Source organism: Astatotilapia calliptera, chromosome 23 (assembly GCF_964374335.1).
Source record: "Astatotilapia calliptera chromosome 23, fAstCal68.1, whole genome shotgun sequence".
Classification (NCBI taxonomy): Eukaryota; Metazoa; Chordata; class Actinopteri; order Cichliformes; family Cichlidae; genus Astatotilapia; species Astatotilapia calliptera.
This window is the reverse complement of record NC_137443.1, coordinates 20,018,191-20,043,596: the sequence shown is the minus strand read 5'-3', so window position 1 is coordinate 20,043,596 and position 25,406 is coordinate 20,018,191. Positions and strand designations below refer to the sequence as shown.

Sequence of the window (25,406 nt, the reverse complement as noted above, 5' to 3'; positions counted from 1 at the left end):
AACAGAAAGACAATTGCCAACCCGACAGCCCAAACAGGTGGAGTCATCAGATGGAAGTGATGAAAGCAACTACTAATTTGATAGATCCAGCCAAAAAACACTGGCCACTAGGGTTGACATCTCCAATAATGAGATGTACTTTGGCGTTGCTTTCCTGACCATAGACCATACATATCCACATGCAGTGTTGTACAAAAGTGTTTGCCCCCTTCCTGGTTTCCTATTAGACAAAGATAACACAAGTTAACACAAAATGCAGTTTCTAAATTAAGGTATTTATTATTGGGGGGGCAGGATGTCCACAAACACACGTAGCACTGTAAGAAAAAGTGATTGCCCCCTAAACCTACTAGCTTAATAGCAATAAATGCAATCAAGTGTTTGGGATACTTTTCAATTAGTCTTTTACAGCGCTGTGGAGGAATTTTGGCCCACTCATCTTTGCAGAATTGTTGCAATTCAGCCACATTGGAGCATTTTCAAGCATGGATGCATCACCACCAGCACATGAAAGGTCATGCGACAGCATCTCAATCAGACTGAGGTCAGGATTTTGACTAGGCCACTACAAAGTCTTAATTTTGTTTTTTGTTTTGTTTTTTAGAAACCATTAAGCCATCCGGGGTCTTTTGTGACCTCTTGGATGAATCGTCACTGTCCTCTTGGGAAAATGTTGGTTGGCCGGCCACTCCTGGGAAAGTTCACCGCTGTTCCATGTTTTAGCCATTTGTGGATAATGGCTCTCACTATGGTTTGCTTGAGTCCCACAGCTTTATTGAGGTTTTATTCTGAGACCTCAAGTTGAGCACTTTGGCAGTCACCATTTTGATTCTTTTAACCAGATATGATGCCAAGGACGACTAGCATAAACACTGCCACCAGAGACATTTTAAATCCAGGCAAATTAACTGTTAGCATTATTGAGTGGGCAAGTCTTGAGTTGAACTTCTCTCAGCTTTGACACAAATAACAAAAATGGACTGAAATAACTACCAGTGGAAGCAAAGGATATTGGTGCTTCATATGAGCTGGGGGTAAATAAATTGGAAAGTAATCTAATCAAAACAAGCCTTGAAATTCAACTATAATCAACAATCGGCCAGACAGTTTTGTCCTTCTGTCATCCAGTCTAGTTGCCAGCTGCAAGTAAATCTCTTTATATATGGAGGGAACTTTACGGTTTGAGGAAGTGATTTTGAAATACATTTCATTGGCTGTAGTTGGTGATTGCACTAGTTGTGGTACTTGACTAAATCCTGGGTAAAAGTCCTGACAAAGTAGTGGTGGCAGAGAGACCATCAGGAAACCACAGTTTGAGTTGCTTAGTTTTTACTTTCTGTTTGATTTGGGTTGGGGACTAAAACCACTTGACTAAGATAAAGTAAAGGTCATGGTTTAGTACCCAGCACATTAAAATGTCTTGAGTTTACACTCAAAAGTGACAACCTGTAAGTGAAACTGATCTACACAGCCTCTAGCACTGAAAACCAGCCTTAAAAAGAGAAAGGGTGATATAAATAATGTAAACAAAGAGTGCTTCAGATTTATTTTAAAAGATTTACTCTCAGTTACATAACCGTGTAAACATCAAAAGCAGGAATAGCTGGCAAAAGAAGAGGCTGAATTTGTTTTTCCATGTGTGCTACAGAGTGTGTTCATGTGTGGGAGAAAAGTTGATGTAAGTGTGTCGCTGAGTGTCACCTGGCACAGCAGCTCCTCACCACTTCCTGTTCCACATCGAGGCAACAGAGAAGGAAGATACTAGTTTAGTTCAGTCATCTCACTTCATCGCCGAAACCAGTTTGAAGAAACAACGTCGTCTGGGGATATTGGTTCGGGATGGCGCTCCAGATGTGGATATCTGGCCTGCTGGTCCTCGCCTCAATGGTCTCCCCGGCTGGTAAGACCCCGAACACACTTTGAAGTTCTACACATAGATTTGAAATAGAAGAATTGCAGAGGCATCACCTCCCTTCTAAAAGCGTGACAAAAGTTAAGACAGGTTTTTAAAAATAGTTTATGATTAACAGAAACATGACATGAAATCAGACCTAAACTTGGTTTAAATCCTGCTAGCTTTATTTTTTTTAAATGCTGATTTTGCAGAAGCTAAGAAAAAAATATTTTAGTCTCAGTCATGAAGCGACTGTCAGTATGATATGGTTGAACTTTCAGAGCAGTCACAATTCAAATGCATTAAATCAGTTTTCTTAATCGACAAGCAAAGTGCTAACCCTCAAACGGATCAGAAAATTTAAAAGAAAATACCAACCGTACTTGCATAGATGTGTGTCGTCTGAATAAATAACCCCACATATCTAACAGAACAGCATCTACATAAAGCAGATTTAAAATGTTTTCAAGCAGCAGAAAGTCTTAAGCTGAATATGTCTGTAGTGGAGAATTCTGGTAGCCATGTTGGATTCTGTATCGTGTTCGTCGCGACACAACCAAACAAAATTTAGATTTCTGTCATTTTTTTAGGGGTAAAAAGAAAAATGTTATCTAATGACCAATTTTAGATTTGAAAACCACAGTGCCATTAGCTAGCTAACACTATAAATCAGAAATGTTCTGGTGTTGATGCGTCTGATTATCACACAAGCTAATCTGTGTGGATTACCTTAAAAAAAAGGCCCATCATTGCCTAAATAAATAAGATATCTGACCCCTCTGTTTTTTAAAAAACATTACTTTTTATACTCAGAAGAAAAAGTTTATTATGTAACTTGAACCTGATAGCTAAGCTATCGGCTAACATCCACATCCGGACGTCGACTAATCAGTTTGTGCATGCTGTCGAGGTGTAAAAATGACACATAATGCGTTAATCTTTCCTTCCAGTTTGTTTAAATTCTGACTTTATTATAAATATAGACTTTCATATTCATAGGCTTCTTTGGTAGAAGTTTAATCAAGTTAATCAATCTCATGTAACGACACATCTGAACTAAAGTTGGGCAAAACTCGATGTAACAAATGTACAATCTCACTCAACAATAGGTTTATTTCTTACACTGGTGAAAAAATAACCCAAAAGGAAATCCTCATCTCAGTAAACCTCAGAGTTACATACCAGAATACACAATAAAAAATCTGTTTCTAAGCAACTATAATTGAAGACATTACATAGCAGTTGAGTCCACTTTAGAGCCAGAATAAAGCAATTACATTGTCAAGCATTAAAGCCAAGTTTAGACTATTAAAAGTCCAGTTCAAGCCACCCAAACTTTAAAGTAAATTTTGGAATCAAAATATCTTCAGCGCTTAAAGTAAAACTCAAGCCCAATAAATGAATTAATATACAAATAATCGTAAAATTAAATTGAACAAGAGTTACCATAGGATTCATTTTTGGAGGCCCTGTCAAAGACTTCCAGGTCGTTTGGAGTACAAAACCTAAAAGCATTTTCTTCCAAACTCATTGCGAACTTTAGGGACCGTGTTTGTAGGGATGCAGAGGGCCAGTCAAGCACAGAAGTGATAGTTTCCCATTGAAAGTCTTATAAAATAAAATATACCGATCATCTTAAACCAAGGCCTAGAGCCATAGATTATGGTTTAGACCATCAAATGGTCAGTTTAGATCATTAATATACAAGTTTAAACTTAAAAAACGTGCGTCAAAGTTCAACTGTTTAAATACAAACTGAAACAAATAAAATGGAAAAGTTTTTCACTGGTTGTACCAGTATTGATCACAGGAAACACCGTTTAAACCAACAACAATTAAAAGCATTGCATACCAGTTGAGACCATTTCACGTAGCATTTCACAAGCGTTTGCGTAAAGTAAATGTTCATAGTTTACATAATCAAAACTCCAGTTTATTTAGGGTATTAAGTTGATTTAATATACTTTAGCTTGAATTCTCTTTGACAGCTGCAATAAAAAAAAGGGGGGGGGGGGGCAATAAACAAAACAATACAGAAATAAATCTAGATAATGGATAATTATAAATTTAAATTCACTAAGAGTTACCAAAACATTACATTCTGGAAACACACTTTCAGGTTTTTGGAGCAGTATTTCTTCCAAACACTTTAGGGAACAAGCTTGTTGGGACTCAGAGGAGCAGTCAGGCACAGAAGGGATTTAAAATGACTCCTTTCAATGAGAGCCTTGAAAGCATTAACACTGGCCTTTCATTATCACATTCTAATGTAGGTCATCCGTGGTCTAGTGCCATAGATAACTGTCTAGACCATCAAATGACCAGTTTAGAACGCTAATGTACCAGTGGTAATACAAGTCTCAACAATTAGAAAAAGCAACTTAATCCAGCAGCGGTTTTCAGCGTCAGTACCAGTTTAGCCTATCAGAAATCCAGCTCAGACCATTCAAGATCCAAAGCCAGTCTAGACTATGAAATGACCTGTTTAGCGCTTTAATAGATCAGTTTAAAGCTGATAAGTGTGCGCCAAAGCGAAGTATTAAAAGCGGTCGCAAAGATTAAAAAAAGAAAACGGTTAAACAAAAAGCTTTTTTAAAAACTTAAGTACCAGTTTAGACCACAGGGAATCCAGTTTAAAGCAACTACAATTGAAAGCATTGCATACCATTTAGACCAGTAGACCATTTCAAGATCAGTTTAAAACATTTATATTTTCAGACATTTAAAGCTAGTTTAGATTATCACAAACTTTGATTTCCCTAAATCAAAGTTTAGGGAATTCAATAACAAATTAAACAGTCAAAAACAAATTTAAGTCGTCTAAATATCGATCAAAGGATGAGCTAATCCGGTGTAGGCAGATCATGCTCGTTTAAAATAAGGGACCAATTCAATCACGTGTTTCCTGGACCCGAATAAAAGAATAGAAACAGTCGAGGGAAACTAAACGAAGTAGTTCCTCAAACTGTGGGGTGTAATTAGAAATGTGTAGATGTTTGATTCTAACAAAGACAAAGGGCTAGAAAATGGAGAGTTCCTCCATTTTACAGGTTGGTACACCACAGGCAGCAATACTTTTTCACACTTTAGAGCCATTTCAAGAATATAGTAACACAGATAAAAATCACTTTACCATCACCTTCCTCCGACGATGAAATAAAGTTGAGAATAAAAGCTAAAAGTAGGAGGAAATATCAACAGCAGAATTTGCAGAAATCAAGTTTGTCACTTTGGTTTTTATGAAAAAATGAAGTTTGTGCAGCAGCACCATGAGACGTGTAGTTCGACACTTGTGGCTGCAGTGCTTCCTTAATAAGCGCTATATTGCGGCACGATAAAGGCACTACTTAGGTAACACATAAAATCATGCTCGTTAAACAAAGTATTTTCTTTACTAAACACAGCCTTACAGTAAGCATTAAAACTGCTCAGTTCACATGTTGTAAAGACAATTAGACTTTTGTATTTGGCCGACATGGTTATTAAATGGCTAAGTACGCCTCTGAAGTGAGAAATGAGGGCCGTTTTTGTAAGTTAGGGGACAAAAATTACATTTTAGAACTAAAATAAATGCATGGCATGTAGCTGTTTAAGACTTGCAGCTCATACTTCCTGAATAGCTGCTGTCTCTCAGCTTTAACATCAGATAAAAATCACTCTTCAAGAAAGACACACCCAGACCGCAGCACCACCTTATGCCGGCCTAGTGTCCAGTATTTTGACATTTGGAACATATCTGGCACATATTCACGCCTAACTTTGGTATAAGTGGCCAAAGTATCCCAGATTATTCCCAAATGTGTCTGTTATCATGATTTAAGTGCACTTTGTGAGAGTTACAATAAATAAACATCGTTAAGTTATAATAGCGTGACCAAGGAAGGGCTACTTTTTAATATAAGTTCAAGTCAAGAAATCAGTGTCTTCTTTGTAAGTTAGGGGCCAAAGATTACATTTAGAATTAAAATAAAGGCATGAAGTGCTGCCGTTTAAAACTTTCGGCTTCTATTTCCTGAAGAACTACTGCCTTTCAACTTTAATTTAGGTTAAACATGTATTACTCTTAAACGACAACAAACACACGCCACAGTAACACCTTATATGGCTTAATGTCCACGTTTCTATTGCATTTGGGCCGCATCTGGCACACATAAGTGCCAAACTGTGCTAAAAGTGATTAGAGTATCGCAAATTAGGATTAAAATCTGTCTGCTATCATGATTTGAATGCACTTTGTGAAGTTTATCCAAACTAAACAGCATATTTAGTTTTGATGGCATGAATGAGAAAGGTTTAACTAGGACCTCAAATGTTCAAACTGAGGAATGAGGATCTTCTTTTTGATATAAGGAGCAAAACGTAAGACTTCAGCTTTTTAACACTTGCGGCTTCTGTTTCCTGAATAACTGCTGTCTAAACAGTATTAGTGGTGTTCATCACTTGCACGGCCTGTTTAAAAATAATAAAAAGGACTTTTGAGCGATTTCCTGGACCACGTGGCCCGTATGTGACATTATTTTTTGGGCTACATATGGTTTTGTCTGCCTGATGCAAGGAGCCACAGTTTTACACAATAATGGCCTAACAGTGTTGTGAAATTTAGACAACATCTGGCACACAAAATATTTTCTAGTACAGTAAGTGAGCTGTAGATGCCCTGAGCAGCCAGATTTAGTAATAAAGAGCAATAAGTTATGATGACATGACTGAGAAAATACATTTGGCATCTGAAACTTTTTATTGAATGTTTAAACAGAGAAATGAAGGCCCTCTTTTCCAGATAAGGGGCAAAATCAAGATTCAGTAATGATATGAAGTGCAGCTGTGTAAAACCTGTGGTTTCTGTTTCCTGAATAACTTCTGTCTCTGAGCTTCATTTGACATTAAATGTGTAATAATACAAACTAGGATGAAAGATTTTCTGTGGGGCTTTCTGGGTATTTGGGCCACACCACAGGTCCACCTTATACAGGCCAGATGCCAGGTGTGTTGTAATGGTAGGGCAGAGCTGTAAGTACTCAGAGTTGCCCAGATTTTAATGCACTTTGTGAGCTTTACATTTAAAAAAACAAACAAAACAGCATTAAAATATAATGACCAAGAAAAGGTGCATTACATGTTACATTAGCATCCGACGATTAGCTCATATGTGCAGTTTTCTGTGGCGATGGGGCAGTTCTTCTTGGGCTCTCAGACGGCGCTGTTTCAGAGTAAGTCTGCGTGCTGCAAAGCAGCCACATGTCTACCTTAAGTGTCAGTCGTATTGTGACAACTGGGCCTCGTCTGGCCTACAAGATATTTTCCAGTGCAGTATCAGAGCTATAAGCGCCCAGAGTAACCAATGTTATGTCCAAAGGTGTGATTTTAATACTTTGTAAGGTTTAGGCAAAAAAAAAAAAAACACCATTTAGTTACAGTGACTTCTCAAACAGCATCTCAACCCTATTAGCAAATATTTAAACAGAGACAAAAGGGTCTTTTCTGATGTAATGCATTAAATACACCAACATGATGGCAGCTCTGAAACATTAAAAGATAAAGTGTAGAGTCGACTGTATGTATCAGACGTTTTAAAAGGATTTTTTTATGTATTGTCATTTTAATGAATTAAAATTGAAAGATTTAAAATATCCATATTAGTTTGCATTGGTTGGTTAGGTGTCTTTTGGATTAGTCTTTTCCACCATGTGATTAAGACTTTTACTTCTAATGTAGGTTTAGACCATTAAAAGATGATTTAATAACAATACAAACAGGCTTCAAGCTTGAAATAGTCCTCTTTGTAAGTGTCTGAGGTCTAAAGGTGCCAGTGTAGTTGTGTTTTGTAGTTCAAGAGAAATAATTGACCACAAAAAGTAAAGACCCCCACTTCAGGAAGCAGTGTTGTGGTTTCTTTAGCTGTCAAAAGCGTGTTTCCCTAACTGAGCTGTACCTTGGCTCAATGTGGTGGCCAGAGAGCTGCACAAGGCACAACTCTCAGCCCCCGCTAAGGAAACACCCCGGTTCAACAGGAGGTTTAAAAGAAGCGCAAAAGATGACAGAAAATGCAACTCAAACAAAACGGCTATACTAAGCAGATGCTCAGCTTATTTTTACTGGTGTACTTTCTAGGCCCAAAGTGACACAATGAACACAGAGTAGAGGTGAAAAAAAAAACTCAACACACTAACATAAGAGAGAGCGGTGAGATGTCCTCGATTCGTTCAGGTGTTCGGATGCAAACTGCCAACTCTGACACCACAGCGGCATGTTTGCAAGTACATTTCAGGGTTTCTCAAGCTGTGAGCATCTGCCTTGGTTTTAATTGCATTTCACAAGTAGGTCTCATTGACATCGAAATGTTCTTCACCACATAGACCTGTTGTAAATGCAACCAAAACAATGAAACAGCAGTGGCCACTAATTGGAAGGTTGGTTGCTCGATCCCTCGCTGCTCCTGTCTGTATGCCAAATGTTCTTGGGCGAGATGCATCTATTGGAGTGTGAGGCATGTTGTATAAAGCACCTTGAGTGCTCATTTAGAATAAAAAACTTTTATATAAGACCTAATGGAGTTTTAGCCTCATCATTCAAAACCTTGGGTGCATTACAATTGAGACTTCAAGATAGTAACTATCTGAGCTGAAATAGAGACAGCGACAGATGCGAGCTGGAAGTTAACCCATATTCGCTTTACAGATATTTCAGCAAGTAGTCAGTGCCGACTCACCAAAACATAATGAAGGGCTCATGTTTGTAACGAACCTTTGAAATAAATAGCACGCTTGATAAAAGCTCCTTGAAAGTGTGTATCACTATAATCAATAGCAGGCAGGAAAGTAGCTTCCACAGATTTCAACGTGGCATAAAAGGTTTAATTTATCCCTACAATAGAATCCCATCTGTACTGAAACAATGTACGCATAAAAGAAAAGCATCATAACTACTCATGTGCTTTAATGATTTTACAAGTGCACTTTTTTACACTGAACTTTGTTTGCTGGGCATTTGGAACCAGTTTTAACAGTTTTAGCCTGATTCAGCCCAAAGTTCTTGCACTTCCTACGGTTTAGAGGGAGAGTCACATGTATAAATAACAGCATTGTTAAAATAATGGTGGATTATATGCTTGAGTGTCCTTATCTAGGTTTCCAGGGTTAGGGTTTGAAGTGATTACCACTCTCAGTGAAGGTGGCAAATATGTTAAGGTGTTGTCACGCAACTGAAGCCTGTAATGTCTGTTAGTTGCCAACTATCAGTGGCAAACTGACACGTCGAGTAAATCGCCTCCTGCATTGATGTCCCTTTAAGCATTAACCAATTAGAATTTAGTTGTTGGCAGTCAAAACGCTGATCTCATAAAACATATTTTCCATAACTCACTCAGCGTTACCTATTGGAGTCGGCCCAACACTATATGATATTCAACTGTTTGATTTTTTAAAGAGCAGTTTAGATTAAAATGTCATGCAACCGAAAACTGAAAACTGTTGGGTATGATCACTTGACTGCAAAATCATTCTTGCGAGGACAAACACAGCTAACAACTAATCTTCAAGAGATTCATTTGCTCATCACAAAATCTACAGGAAGAAAGAACAAATCTTTGATCTTATTTGAATATTTTGCCTTTATATTTCTTTTTTCTTTCAAAACTGTCCCCTTTACTTTCTCTTAAGCAAACCTGCCACACCCTACAATGAACCACATAACCTGAGCCACTCGGCAGCAATGCAGAAATATGCCTTGATTTAGTGAATATACTCATTAGACTATAACTTGCTTTTAAGCCAGATTGCTGTTGTCTCAATCACATGTGTATATATTTCTTTCTTGAACTGTGTGTTACTTTAATTACAACAGGACTAGCCGTTAAGTTGTTTATGGATTATTCTTTGGTGGAGAGGGGTCGAGGGGCTCTCGCTCTATGTGACACCAGGCCATTAACATCTCTTTTTGCGGCGTTAATGTTTTGCCTTTTTCTCTTTACGCGGCGTAATGGAACAAAATTTCGGGTTACTAAATTAGAAGGAAGTTAAGGTGGGCAGAATCTGCGGCCTGCATCTACCAGTCGATGAGGTTAGCGCCTCCCATGGCAACTAACAATGATGGCTGCAAATTTGGACAGTTTTGTGCTTCTGTGCTGGTACCTGGGCTTTGTTTAATGGAAATGTGTAGAACCAGTTAGATATAGAACAATTTGTGGAAACAAGTTCTGAGAGGTGCAGGCAGGCAGTACGTCAAAATTTGTTAGGAATTCCTTGATTGATTGATTGTGTTGACTAGAGGCTCTAATTCTGTTGTCTTGGCTGGAGCTGAATGAGTCTTTTGAAAGTGGTGCCATAGCTGTTTGCTCTGATTATGTTCTTTTATCATACAAATTGGAGCCCAAACTCACAATTGAACACAAATTTTAACACCCAGAGCCAGCCAGTTTAACTAAAAACTAGACAGTGCTGCTGTACAGGAAGCTCAAAGGTGATGATTTTGATCTGTAAATGAAAATGTGATCATTTCTAAACAAACAAATGCTATCAACTCCTGAGAGTGAAGTTTCTCTGCCTGGAGACAAATACAAAATCATCTGACCGAGTTTCTCTGGTTTCATTTTTTCAGGGGAACACCTGAACACATCATTTCTAGAGGTGATAGAAATGAGTCAACAGGCATGAATGTAAACTATACACTGTGAGGAGATTTTCGGGTTTAGCCTCCTCAACTTTGCGGTAACAATGAAAAAAAAAAAACAACAGTGGAAAGAGCAGCAAAGACTGGGTGACATATAAAAGGCAGTAATTGTAGTTTCTGCTTAAATTGAAATCATGTGGATGGAAACATGACTCTTATCTGGTGAAGATCATTTATTTCAGAGCATACAGGAAGCCTTAGGAAGAGACGTAATCTTACAACATGCACCTTATCTTTGATTGACAGCACCCAGGTCACGCCCTTTTCTTTGAGCATTAACTACGTCTTGTCACATGCTCTTTAGGTCTCCTAGAAACGACATCCTTTTTGCTATAAGCGACAAGCTGGATTTTTAAAGGCGACCTCGGGTTCTTCATCTCTCTACTTTCATTCAGGAAACTGTCGCTGCTCTCAGAGTGTTTGAAGTCTCGCGTCTGTCAACACAACCAGCGCTTTAATATGGCTCAAACCTTTTACCCAGTCTGAAGTGTTTCACAGGCAGAGAAGCAGCCATCTGAGAATGAATGAATCCTAACAGAAGTCTGATCTGCTATCAGACATCTACACATGACACGCTGTAACGTCAGAGTAAAACTGATTTTTCCACCTCCTCACTGCTCTTTACTGTAAATGATCATTTCACATTTTAATTTCTCTTTCGGCATAAATGAAGATAAGTCTAAATTTAACATCTTCCAAATGAGTCTGTCAATGAGTCAGGAAAACCAGCCAAACATTGTGTTTCTACTTTTCTGTTAGCACTGTTAGCTCCTTGGTGTTGCATAAAAAACAAAGAAATAACTCATAAAATAACAATGTTAAAAAATTATAGGACTTTCCTGCTCAAAATTGCTTTTTGGTAAGACAAGAAATGCTAAGATTCTAAATATTGATCCCATCCCATTGCTCCATCCATCTTCTTCTGTTTGTCCTATATAGGTTGCAGGAGAGCTGGAGCCTATCTCACAGAAACCAAATATAACATGAAAAACAACTCATTATGTGGAGAAAATAAAGGGAAAAATGGAAAAAAATAAACTGTAAAGTCAGACTTTAACACTTTCATGCATGAATTATGACAATCTCAATCAGGAGTTTTTTCTTAAGTATTTTTATTTCTATTTAGGTATGAAAAAAATATTTTTGAACTTCATTTTTAAACATGAATTTTTCAAATGGTTTTGTGTCCACTTTTGGGGTGGGTGGCAGAGTATGGACACATCAGTGCCCAATGTAGTGGTTTATGTACAAGTAAACCATCAACACTGACACAAATACAAGAAAAGCCTTTGAATAGCTGTCGACTGTAGTGACCACTATCTGTAAAGGGTCAATACAACAAAGTGGTTCTACAGAGTAGTCTAAAGAGCTCGGAAAGAAAAGCGTCACTTTTCTTTCCGAGCTCTTTAGACTACCATGACCTGGATGGCTGAGAACCTTCACAGACATATTGTATCGAGTAGAATTATGCGCTAAATTTAATAAAACAAAGTAAAACTGGATTAAATGTCTCAACCAATGGTGTAAAAACCGAACTGACGTTAATATTGAAGTGTAATGGTTCACCTTAAGGAGCCGTTTCCTGTTATTTCTGCGCATTAGATAAACAAAGATATCTTTATTGCTCTAGTTTCCCTTGGAAGAACATTTTCAAGGGACACGATTCTTTTGTGTATGCAGCAAAAACACAGTGGATGTACAGTAGAAGTAAAATGGAGGTGTACAGATTGTGTCAGTGGATTTCCTGCCCAAGAAACCGGTCTGAGGACCTGCAGGTCAAGACCTCAAGGCTGCGATATCATCTGCATTGAGCTCAGACAGTCCACACAATCCTCAGAAGTCATGACGGTGCCCCTGAACCTCTGTTCTTCTGAACACCTACACGTATCACATACCACCTTTATCACCTTTATCAGCTGACGGAGGCAAAATATATGTCACTGCAACCCTGTGATAGGTCAAGTGTGCCAGGTAATCTGAAAACTTCATCTCTGTGTGGTCATGCAGCTGTGGGAGTGCATCGAGCTGCCGAGTGTTAGGCCACAGTAATCTGCTCTGTTTTTGCTTCGCTTGGACTTTACTGTGATTTTTATTTCCAACAGTGCCGACAAAACAAACCAGCAGCAATCTCTCATTCATATCAAATGCACGGCAATCCAGTCACAAAGTTCACGCTGAAAAGACACAGCAAACAACCATTTAATGTAAAACACTGAATGGTTGGTCACAATGTACAACCATTCAAATCAAACCTGTTTATAACAAACAGTCGTTCACGTTTCCTTCGCAGTAGATCCATACGCTCTATAAAACACCCCTTAACGATCGCTATTCTTTCCGGTGGGAACTTGAGGTCATTCGTCTGTTTCACTGCGTAACCTGGGGTCAAGTTTTAGTTCTATTTGTATCCCTCAGCATCCAAACCAAGTAGAAACCGCTTTAGTTTGAGTCTTATATCTTTAGAAAAATGTTTGGATGGTCCTGAACCTTTAGCCTCTCGGCATTTCTTTGATTTTCATTCTAACTACTGAACTTGGCAGAAGTCTGAGCACAAGCTGATTTCCAAACTTCTGGTCAGATTTCATTTCCCAGAACTTCAGTTAATACATTGACAATCTAATGTGCGCTCTGTAACGAGTGCAGTGGAAATAGATTAGAAACTGATATGATGCCCTTTCCTAAACCCTCTTTTATGTCATTAGCAACTATTTGTGGGCGTCTAAGATGTGAATTATGTTAATTAGCTTTCAGAAAACTTCGATCTAATGCTTGATACCTAAATAAACACGTTTTAATACGTTGTCTCAGTTCTAAAGACTCCAGTCTTTCACAGCCTTTCTATGGTTTTGTGTCTGTGTTTAAATGTCCTGTAAGAGAAGAGGTGGTTTTAAAAGATAAGAATCTGTGTGTGGCCATTAAATAAATACAACATAGTCAAACTCAGCTCAGTTCGTAACTATTTATTGACCAGTCAGCTTTCAACAACATCAATGGCACGGGGCCGTTTGTCGAGCAGGTTCATTGGCAACTGCCTTGTTTGAGCCACTGACTGAAATGAACTTTCAATAGTATTTTTATTCTTTTATTTGTTTTACTTCAATAAATATGACTTAAAATAAAAATGACTTTTATTACAATGAAAGTGATTTGATTGACTGTGTGGATAGAAGACGTAGCTGCTTCCATCCACCGCTGGTTTGTTTGACACAACAACCTGAAATAAGGAGCTAAAATGAAAGACAGCAGCATGCAGGTAAACTGATATTTCAGTAAGGCAGATTTCTTGTAAACCTTGAAAGCAGCCAATTCATCTTTCCAGCAGCGATACCTGCAGCCTACAGGGGTTAGTCTAAAGAAGAGCTTAGTATTTACTCCACTTCTTTTATTCTGAAGGTTTACTTATCATTGTTTTTTGGTATTTCTGCTGTTTTATAACGCCGATGATAACACTGATATTCTGTATTTTTTTTAGATGAAGTTGGCAGTAAATAAAATAATTCAACTGATTTTTTTTTTTTTTTGTGGGCCAGAAAAACATCTGATTGCTGACTGGAGAGAAAAAATGTTGTACTGAATGCTGAATGCTGCAAGAAATTTTTAAAACATCAGTATTTAATAGACTCTTGAAATTTTAATCTGTATTGCTTTGTTGTTTTAACCACTAAGCTTTGCTACTATTTCTATTCTTGTACAGTTTTAATGTTGCAATAATTGCGTAAGAAGCTATAGGTTAAGCTGAGTAAAGCTGAGTGTTTCCATGTTGGCTCAGTGCATTACTGCAAATCAGGGCTGTGTTGTGATCCTGTGGTTGAACAGCAGATGCAGGAAACCTGCTGATGCTGCACTCACGGACACTCTGTGATGTTGGGATCCCTTACGAGAGGTTGTGATGGAAAACTCTGCAAAGCCAGTTTTGTGAATGGTGTCTGTGAATGTTTCTGATGAGTCACGAAGAATTCGTGTAAACATAAAAAATGTCACTGATCTTTCCGCTGATGTGTCAGTCAGTCAGATTAGACAGACCGGGTGTTTCTTGAACTGTTTTTAATGCAGTTTCAGTGGAAACTCCTCCGATTCTCCTCTTCTTTACTGTCATTTCCCTTTTAGGAGAAGCAAAAACAAATAACAAATGGACTAGTTATGAAGCAGTTTAATGCAACTAGTTTAAAAGCTTTATTGAACCTGTTCTTACTGACACAACAGGCATAAAAACTGTAGAAACAACCTCTAAAAATGTACTTGCAGAGGTGACAGAGGCATGTTCTGAGCAGCTGGGGGCATTTTATATGCTAAAATATGATGATTGCATGAATTATGAAGTCCTGATCTTTACTGTTCTACCACGAGGTAATCACTAACTTCAGCTAACAGAAACAAGAATTTAGACATATGAAGGAGAAGCAATTATGTCCATCAGATATTAATGCAAAGAAAAAAACCTCAAATACATCCACATTATGAAGCATATATGTTTAAATTGCTACATCTCTCAGTTGTTTTGATATACTCAATTAAAGACAGATTAAAGAGCTCAGAATATACTTGTACTTTCAGGACATAGTAAAAGAATTTCCGCTATATCAGCTTCTTCAGAAATAATATTGCTCATATGTGACGGGATTTTCATGTTTGAACTGTGGCTCGGGTTCATGTCCAGTTACAGGACTGGTATAAATATTTAAAACAATACTTAGAAAATACATCAGTTGCATTTGTATTACCAGTTTTCTGAATGTACTGAGCGCTGAATCTTAAAATGATTTGGAAAAGACCGTTTTTAATCTCTTTTTTAAAAGGTCATATTTGTCTATAATGTTATAAAGCATCTTGCTCAAAAATACATGAATGCAATTTAGTTTGTAAAAGCTGCTGAGAGTAAGTGCACGCTAAAAACATGCATTTCCATGCCTTTCTGGTCGCAGCCTACTTTTCTTATTTGGGTCGGCTTCTGTTGGCGTAATCAAAGAAATCATCTGCATTAGTCCAAATTATATAAAATAAAACTGTAGCTCTTGATCCTGATCTTCAGTAAATTAACGTACCCCGTTATATGTATTGACTATACATTATAGTCAATACATAATTATGTATATAATGTATTACTTGTTTGACCGCCAACTTAAACAGTGCAATGTCCCAAATCCTTCAAAAACACACTGATGAAAAAAAGGTGCAAACTTTTTAACGCAGTATTTTTTCACTATTCAGTGTATGCATGTGTACACATTTTTAATGGTTTTACTATGTTTATTATATACATACATAATGCTGACTGCGTTATATGTAATATATGTATGTATATATGTACATAAATATGTTCATTTGATTTTTTGTGACGGAGCACCAGAACAGTACTGCCAGCACCTCTTTCAGTCACTCGTGGGTCGACATAGCGAAGGTGACACTGTGTTATATTGTAATATTACACAAGCTCAACAATGTAGGTACACTTCTCAAGTAGATATCTTTAGCTAGCTTACATATCATAAATGCCTATTTTTTCATTTGAAAATAATTTCCTATTATGATGGTGACACTGACGCCTGGATTTCTTATAGGAAAGATGCTTTACAGAGTGACCAATCGTATTTGAATTATTAGAGCACTACCTGCATGCATATACTACTAAAACCTAACTTCTGCTACTAGAACTACTACGCCACAAAAAATGATAAAACAACATTTGAAAAAGTACGTCTAAAGTACACGGTCTCATATGAAGTATTTCTAATTGTCTGCAAGTTTTAAATTAAACCAATTTAAATATTTCTTCCAGATATTTAAGTCTGTCTGTATTTAAAACTATACCTTGCATTAAGCCACTTACAGAACTACCTGCATGTGTGTGCTTAAACTGAAGCATTTTTCAGGCAGGTGTGTGACCTACATGCACGATGGTAGTTAGTGTGACTTCATCAACACAGGTATATTACTGGTAGAGTCTACCTATTTAAAAGCAGGCCTGGCACATGTTTTTGCACCTAAAGTGATGCATCTTTAAGCAGGTGTGGTGCTGAACTTTATGTGCATTTCTTCTTCAGCTATCATTTCATTAAAGCAGCCACATAATGAATATTCAAACTTCAATTTAAACTTTTGAAAAAACCAGTTGTGGTACAGAAAGTGTGACCACATTAGTGTAATATTATCGAAGCACTATTGTAAAGATCTTACAAATCTTTAGTTAGTTGTAGTAACTAGCTGACATTATGACATCTTCACGCAAGCTTACGTTAGAGCTACCTGTAAGTGTGCGCTTATACTGAGGCTTCGGTTTAAGCGCATATGTTTTTGTACCTAAATTGAGGCATCTTTTTAAAGTCATAGTGGTGCAGAACGTCATGTGCATGTGTATTTAACCTGCAAAGCATGTCCAAACTTTTATGAAAGCAGGTCTGAAACAGATATATTTGTGTGTGAGTTTAAATTGTAAATCTTTTGAAAGAATACTGGTATCGAGCTGCATGCACGACAGTAGCTGGTGTCACGTTATCAGATACATAACTGCTGGGCTTTGCTGACGCCATTCTGTATCTGAGCCTTGCGAGTCTGTATTTAAAAATGTAACCTGCATGTGTCCACTGGCATTATGACTTTATGTGCGCTCATTACAGAGCTATGTACACATGTGCACTTAGATTTCTTTTTAAAAAGCCATAGTGGTGGAGAACTTTGTGTGCATGTGTATTTATAAAAAGAATTCATAAGCCATGTTCAAACCTAAATTTTGACTTTTAGTAGATACAGATCTACTGTGCATGTGTGTGTGTGTGTGTGTGTGTGTGTGTGTGTGTGTGTGTGTGTGTGTGTGTGTGTGTGTGTGTGTGCCACCTACAGTTGCATATTTTTTGATGAAAGTCTGGTACAGAGTTGCATAAACCGTTAACCTGCGCTGACTGTAGCTAGTGTAACTTCATCACAGCAGACATACTGATATAGTTTGCCTTTTTAAAAGCAGGCCTTGTATATGAGTGTGTGAAACTGAACATGAAACTGCACTGTGCTCATCAGATTAAACCCTAACCTCGACCACACACACACACACACACACGGGCTTCCTGATGCGTATATTTTCAGTTTATCTTTGCTCTTATCTAACCAGACGTGTTGTCAGCTTAAAATGACCATGAAATGAAACGTGCAGTGAAAGGAGGCGTTGCAGCTGTGATGTGGGCTTCCTTTCAGCTTCAGATGCAGAAACTTCAGGTGGATCTTTATGAGAATGAACAGAGTGGCACTCAGCTGAAAATTGTTATCTTTATTGATTAAGAAAAAAAAAGTTTGAGCATGCGGTTTAAGCACCTCTGAGCTGATGTTTTTCATATCATCACCATCATGATGTGTGAAAGTGACTTTTCACTATTCTGTCATAGTTTCTCAACACAAAACTATAATTCTGTCTGACCATTCAGTTAGAAGTGTGAAAGCAGAGTTTCTTTATAAACGATGTTGATAGATGCTCGCTCTAAGCTCATACGATCACTGATTAAGGGCAAAAACCGTTTCCTGGAAACTGATGATAAGAAAAAGACGAGGAGAGGGCTTCAAACCACACAGATGAAGCAGTTAACCGCAGAGAAATGTGACCAAAGATAAAAATATATCTCATTTACAGGGTTAGGAAATACAAGATTGACGACACTGTTGATTCCTCACACGTCAGCATGTGTTTAGCCAAACTTTATATAAATGAATTTAAATGAATCTTGTGTATTTGCATGCGTGTGTGTGTTTTGTTATTTTTTTTTGTTTTGTTTTTTGGGGGTGGTGATTGGTTGAGAGTCTAAAAACATTTACAACATTAACGGTGTTTCAGCACAGCACATTTCAGCGTTCACGATAACAAACATTTGATTACAATTACAGAGTTACGTGAGTGGAGTTTAACCTGTTTATCTATCTGAAGTTTGAAGAAAAGTCTGTCGAGTTTGGTGTAAAATTTGAAGTTTTAAACTCCATCTTCATTCATTTGAGCTGCTTGTATTTCAAAGAAAATGCACAGACTTCATTAAACTTTAACAAAAAAGAAAAAGCAACAACTTTATTTTCTCATGAACTACGTCTCTTTTTTTTTCTCTCTGGAGAAAATATGTTCTCATCAGAATCACATGACTGACTCACATATTTTTACTGAAACTAAACAGCCCACTCCAAACAAGAAATTAAAATAATACCACATATATACATGGAAAACAGCCTCCATACAGTTTGGGCCAAAAACAGTAATCGCCAGGCTTTTCAAACTAAACACTGCTCGCGTGTTTGTCTGTCTGTTTAGCGATACAGTTACAAGAAGAAATGACGAATTTCATCAAATTTCTAATTTACTTTGGTGGGAAAATGCTTCTTTATGGTGCGTTTTCTCATAAATCACTTCTCTTTCCTGTTGAATGCCACAAGAATCACATGACTGAGGCATGTGTCAGTTATGTGGATAGGTGCGTGGCAAAGAGATTTAAAATCGAAATGCATTTAGTGCACTTTTACTAAAACCTGTCTCTATACACATCTTTATAGAGCAAATTCAGCCAAACTTCATCACCTTTAATACATTTCTTTATATTTATATAAACAACATGAATGAAAATGAAACCCGAGGTTTATTGACAGTGAAGTATTTTCTTGTGTATTTTTTGTCTCTTAAAATGCAGTTTAAGAGCGACTCTGACCTGCTTAAATGTTTAATGAGCGTCTGTGATGTGAAAACAGGCTCTGCTGCATCTTTTGGCTATATCGACACACACCGACACAAACACACACGCCCACACTGAACCACACACGAACACACACCTGTCAGTTAATGAGCCACAGCGAGCACTCGGCAGCAGCTGAGGAAACCGCCGAGCTCCTTCACACTGACGCGCTGCACAAACAAAGACTGTCGACTGCTGTTGCTGTCAACCTTATTTTTATTCAGTTTTAGTCAAAATGATAGGAAGAAGTTTTTTCTTCTATAGCTTTATTTTAAACAGTCTTTTATCAGGGTTTATTTAACACATGGAAGCCCGAACTTTTTTCTTTACATTTTAGTGAAATGCGGAAAGTTTTACAACGTTCAAAGCTTGATTAGAAGCGTAGAAGTTGTAACAACAGTTCGTGAACTGTTACCAACATTAGAATCATTTTTGTTGTGTACTATCATTTTATTGGGGCTCTTAGTTGAACACAGAACTCAGTCAAGTTTGTGTTTCCTCTAACCTTTGAACTCTGATCTCCACAGAGGCAATGAACATGTACGACCCTCAACTGTGTTACATCCTGGATGGCTTCCTCGGCATTTATGGCCTCATCATCACTGCCATGTTCATCAAAGAGAAGGTGGGTTTGTTCGTTTTTTAATATTTACTGCTGATTGGATTCTAGTCTAGGAGTAAAAACAGATTCAAATCCAATTTTCATCTCTGAACCAAATCAAACCTGTTCAATAATGACTCTATAGCCTTCTTACTTCGCACTCCACAAAAGGCTGTTTTTGATTAACAGTCATTGATATTTTTCTGTAGTTCTTCAAATCGAAAGCGAAGATGGAGGAGGAGGGCTTATACAGTGTAAGTTACTATCACCTAACACCATAAACTGCTCGTTAGCCTGTTTTCCCCAATTTTAAGAGTGAATATTGGCACTGTACTGATCTTAGAATGGGAATAACTGTTGATGAGGAGAATGATGTGGATTAAAACGTGTTCTTGTTCAGGACCTGAAAGGTCAGGATCCAGGTACTTACGAGCCACTGAGAACGGGAGACCCCGAGATTGCACGAGGAAGAGTAAGTCTGCTATTCTCATACAACACATCTAATTAAGTACTGAAGTCAAATGTTTAAACACAAAAGACAAAAAAACAAATTTAGAATGTTTATATGTTTGATTCCACTTTTTTGATTCTGGAGGATAAGGCGCATTGTTGTCACACTGGATCGCCATCCTGCAGTAGTGACTGTTGCTGAGAGAACCTTAAAGTTTTTCCTAAACATCTCTAAAGTTATTTACAGTTTTATAATTCCGGTTCATTTAAAATTCCCAGATCTTTTAGACCTCATGGACTTGGCGTTTTAAGTGGTAGAAAGATATTGTCACTAATCCCATTTCCTTACCTGAATGATTGAGCATGCATTGAGATTTAATGTATTAGATAAGATCAACAAAATAACAGAGCCTCAAATCTTCTTCTAGAACACGTGTAGAAAAAGCAATCCTGGATTCTAAACGAAGAACATTAGAAGAATTGTGACAAACTAAAATACTGGAGACAAACTGCAAGAACTCCCAAACTGTGGACTTCTTAAAGAAACTGGGAACCACAAACCTGTGAAAAACCTAAACCACACCAAGAACCACAATAAACGCAAAATCTTGAGTTTGTTGTTGAGTACTCTAAAATAATTATTAGGAAATGTCCTCAGGAATAAATCTAAAGGACAAGAAAACAACTAATTTGCAGGAATTTTAAAAGACTCGTCAATATCTGGAAGATGTTTGAAGAACACTAAAACGCTTCTTAAAAGTTATGAATGGAATAAATGCATGGATCAAACATATCTGGGAGAAACTGTGACAAACTAAGTGGAATAGGACAAGTTTGAAAGAATTCATTAACTATGGACTTCTTAAATAAACCCCGTTCAGAGATCAGGAAGAACAAAAACCACTGAAGAACCCAAACCACTTCTGCAAGTAGTACAATTAATTGTACAATAACCGCAGCAAATGAAGTTCAGAAGAACTTAAGTAGACTATAAGAATAACTTATACCTAGCTTATACTGTATTTGGTAGTTTTTGCAAGTGGTTTGGGTTCTTCAGTGGTTTTTGTCCTTATTGGATTCATGTTTCCCTAAAAAATAAAACAGGGACCATGAACCATGACAAGGACAATTCGATAAAAATTAAAAAACAAACAAACAAACTGTTAACTACTTTTCAAAAACACTACAGGCTCCAAACCACCTGTACAAGAACTACAATAAATGTGAAGTATTCTTAAGAACTTGCAGATCATAAGTGTCAAACTCTGGCCCGCGGGCCAAATTTGGCCCTCAGCCTAATTACATTTGGCCCGCGAAGCCATACCAAATTACTATTAGAGCTGGCCTACTGGTATTATACAGCTAATATATATATCGTTTAGTATTAAGCTTTGATTGTTCCATACTCAGTTTTTCAGCAAAACTTGTTTGAGTCCATAAGAAAAGATTCATTCTTATATCTGGAGGAAGATTTTTTTTTTCAATAAATATTAATGTTAGCCCGCGACTTTGTTCCAGTTTTGAATTTTGGCCCACTGTGTATTTGAGTTTGACACCCCTGTTGTAGATTATGTCCAAAGAAGTTTCAAAAACAACAAAAGAATGGTTTCTCAGGAATTTTAAAGACTTGAAAGTTGTTGAAGAACCCTCAATTCCTTCTTAGAGGAAGAAGGAAAAGAACCCAACATAGGTTCTCTATTTTAAAGTCTGTTAGAACCTCCTGCCTTAAAATTGCACTTGTGACTTCTGTTCCTTTCTACAGAACCGCAGGGTAGCTGATGACGCCACGTACACGGTAACAAACAATATCTTATTATTAATATTATTATTATTATTATTAATAAATTTTTTGTAAACACAGAACTCTTGGAAGTTTGCATACTAACACAGAAAACTCGTATCTGAACTTGTTATATTTTTAAATTCAGGGCCTGAACAAACGCACAGATGGAGAATATAAGGAGCTTCCTCTGAAGGTTTGTAATAAATGACCGAAACAAATTGGTCAGTTTCTCACTTCTTTTTTATCATCTACTTAATTAAATTCCATCAACAAAAACCTGATGTCTAATTATTTACACTGACATTTTTACAGCGTCCAAAAAAGAACGAACAGGTTTACCAGGTGAGTGTAAAAGCTTCATTAGCTTTAAAGAGATAAATCAAAATTAACCATATCACTTGAATATAATTTTGTGATTAAATTAAAAAAAAAAAAAACCTGATGATTGATTGATTTTGGTCATTTTTAGGGTCTGAGTTCAGCCACCAGGGACACCTACGACTCCCTCCAGATGCAATCGCTTCCACCTCGCTAAGAAGCCACCAAAGAGCTGCTGATGAGCCCCGTCCAGACGTCTGCTCCAGAGATTATTCATGGGAATTTTCACACCAACTGAGAACAGCTTGAGCATCTTTGTTTTACTTTGAAGATATTAAGGTTTGCCAAGTTTATAATAAGTCTGTAAATGGACTGAAAATTTTAGCCTTTCTCAGACTTTATATTTAACAAAACATCTGGAAGGTCTGTTTTCCATCAGACTTCAAACGTGCATTTAAAATTTGTCTTTTTAATGACTTAATGTCCAATATTTTACAAATATTTTTACACATTCAATAGTGATCAACTGAGATCCAACTTTTCATTCTTTTTTACCTAACTTTTTTGCAGTTTTATAGCTTGACCTTTTGAAGTATATTAGTACATAACGAGTTAATATCCAATGTCTATCTGATTGTAATGCAAATTTAAGACCCATAAAGACAACATAGTAAAAACCAGTACGACATGTACTGGAATTTAAACAAATTTAAATTTGAAATAAATTTTTGTGCTTTTTTTTAAAACAAATATTCATATTATGTTGTGTAGTATTATGAAATCTTTTTAACTGTTTACAACTACATTACAGTGATTTATGAAACGTTTATTAATTAATTACTATACAGTCACTATACAGTCAACTAATATCAATTTTTATTTTTATTCATTTTACTTGTTGTTTTATTTTATTTTATTTTTTCTTACAAAAGGTTACCCTTTGCACATTGTATTTACTTTAAATATAAAAAAAATTTCATAAGATTTTTCAAGAATTCCAGGATTCAGGAAATCAGAGTTGGAACGATTAATCATTTAATTGATTACCTGATTAAAAGAATGTTCAATTCTTTTACATTTTTAACACATTTTTAGATTTTGGATTAAATCATCGGTGCTGTCGGATGTAATAACTGGTATTAGAGGCTTGAAACTTACTCGGTGACATATCCGACCTCTATAAATTTTCACATTCACGTAAAAAAAATGCTTACATGATTATTTCTGAATCCATATTGAGTATGTTATGACCTGGTTCTCAGTATAAAACTGTAAACAAACAAACTGCAGTTTGTACCTTGTTTACATAAGTTGTTTAATTTAACACAGTTATATATCAGGGTATTTGTTGTGGATTAATAGCACAGTTCAAAGATTTTTAAGGCTGAAACACCTTTAAAACTGATCCAAAGCGAATTTATGAGAAAAAATAATGTAGAACTTACTTAATGATTTGAAATGGAGGCTTGCCTCTTTTGAAATGCTTTCAAATTTGATAATGATCCGTAAAAAATGGATAAGTGCCATTAACACCAAGTCTGTCTTAAATAATGAACATCTGTAAAATTTAAAAGCTGCACTAATGTGGTGTGGAAGACAGATGTTTCACAATATTCCTGAAAAGAGCTTGGTGCCGTTTCAGTGGACACTCGAGGAGCTATTTTTCACTGATGTATATATTAGGTTGTAAAATAAAAAGACATCAAAGAACTTCAGTCTGCACTTAGATCAACACAGAAAAGCTGCAGCTTCATTTCTGCTTTTTATATTTATCATCTAAAAATGATGAAGTCTTGAGTAACATCTGGAGAATCACAGCTGCAAAGAAAGAAAAACCTCAAGATTGAATCAATCAATATTCATTACATGAGTGATGGCAAAATATGAAACGATATGAAATATGAAATAAATGTAATATTTTGAAGTATGTATTTTGAAACATTTCTTCATTTGGTCTTTTTCACAATAAAAGACAAAAAAACTTTCAAATGAGCAATAAAACCCGTAAAATAAATAAAACAAAATTGGTTGAAAAATGTTCAAAAGTTTATTATTATTATTATCCGTTTCAAATTTCTGCAATAATGAATGGGCTTCCACACTTTTCAGGTCTAAGATTTAGTTGTAATTTTTAAAAGAGCACTGCAGCTTTAAGTTACTATATGTTTTGCCTTGTCCTGTATAGAGTTATTTGTAGTTTTCTGTGTTCATGTATTTCATCTGATGTGTTGGATAGTTTGCATGGTAGTTTCTTTTTTTCCTGATATTTTCCTGAGAAGTTGTGCTGCAAACAGTTATTTTATTCCTGTATGAATATCATTGCTTCATTATTAAAGTTTGCAAAATTCTGAGGGTTTTTTTTCTCATTTCAAAATGTGTCATGAATAAATAAACAATGGCAAATGGCCTGTATTTGTATAACATTTACTAGTCCCTAAGGACCCCAAAGCGCTTTACACATCCAGTCATCCACCCATTCACACACTGGTGATGGCAGCTATATTGTAGCCACAGCCACCCTTGGTCGCACTGACAGAGGCGAGGCTGCCGGACACTGGCGCCACCGGGCCCTCTGACCACCACCAGTAGACAACGGGTGAAGTGTCTTGCCCAAGGACACAACGACCGAGACTGTCGGAGCCGGGGCTCGAACCGGCAACCTGCAAACTCTTGAGCCACGATCGCCCCTGTATAAATAAACGTGAGAGTTTTCAGAGGACTTGAAGATGAGATGCTGGATGCTTCTGCCACCTGATGGACAAACATTAAAGTACATCTCTGAACAAAAACGACTTTACAATTAGTTTTTCACTTTATGATGAAAAAGAACAACTTTTACCCTTAAAGTCCAGTGAATCTAAAATTTCATGATGAGTGATTAATGGATTAATGGGTAAATTACAGAATTTAATGGATTAATTACATGTAAACCGTTAAATGTGTTTCTTTAAAGGTCTTTATATGTTTAGAAAAAAGTTATAGCTCTTTTTTGGTAATTAA

The 25,406-nt window shown here is 36.7% G+C and overlaps 1 protein-coding gene across 1 annotated transcript; it reads left to right on the top strand.

Annotated features, from left to right (window-relative positions):
* The first annotated feature begins 1,739 nt into the window (after window positions 1–1,739).
* cd247 (CD247 molecule) lies at window positions 1,740–23,325 on the top strand. The gene is made up of 8 exons (XM_026157561.2): window positions 1,740–1,900; window positions 19,782–19,879; window positions 20,065–20,109; window positions 20,256–20,327; window positions 22,068–22,100; window positions 22,234–22,281; window positions 22,401–22,430; window positions 22,558–23,325. The coding sequence occupies exons 1-8, from the start codon at window positions 1,840–1,842 to the stop codon at window positions 22,621–22,623; spliced, it is 453 nt and encodes a 150-aa protein (XP_026013346.1). The 5' UTR covers window positions 1,740–1,839; the 3' UTR covers window positions 22,624–23,325.
* The last annotated feature ends 2,081 nt before the right edge of the window (window positions 23,326–25,406 follow it).

Coding starts and splice junctions, on each gene's coding strand:
- cd247 (XM_026157561.2), top strand. CDS start 1,840: ATGGCGCTCCAGATGTGGATATCTGGCCTGCTGGTCCTCGCCTCAATG. Junction 19,880..20,064: donor CCATGTTCATCAAAGAGAAG/GTGGGTTTGTTC, acceptor ATTTTTCTGTAG/TTCTTCAAATCGAAAGCGAA. Junction 20,110..20,255: donor AGGAGGAGGGCTTATACAGT/GTAAGTTACTAT, acceptor GTTCTTGTTCAG/GACCTGAAAGGTCAGGATCC.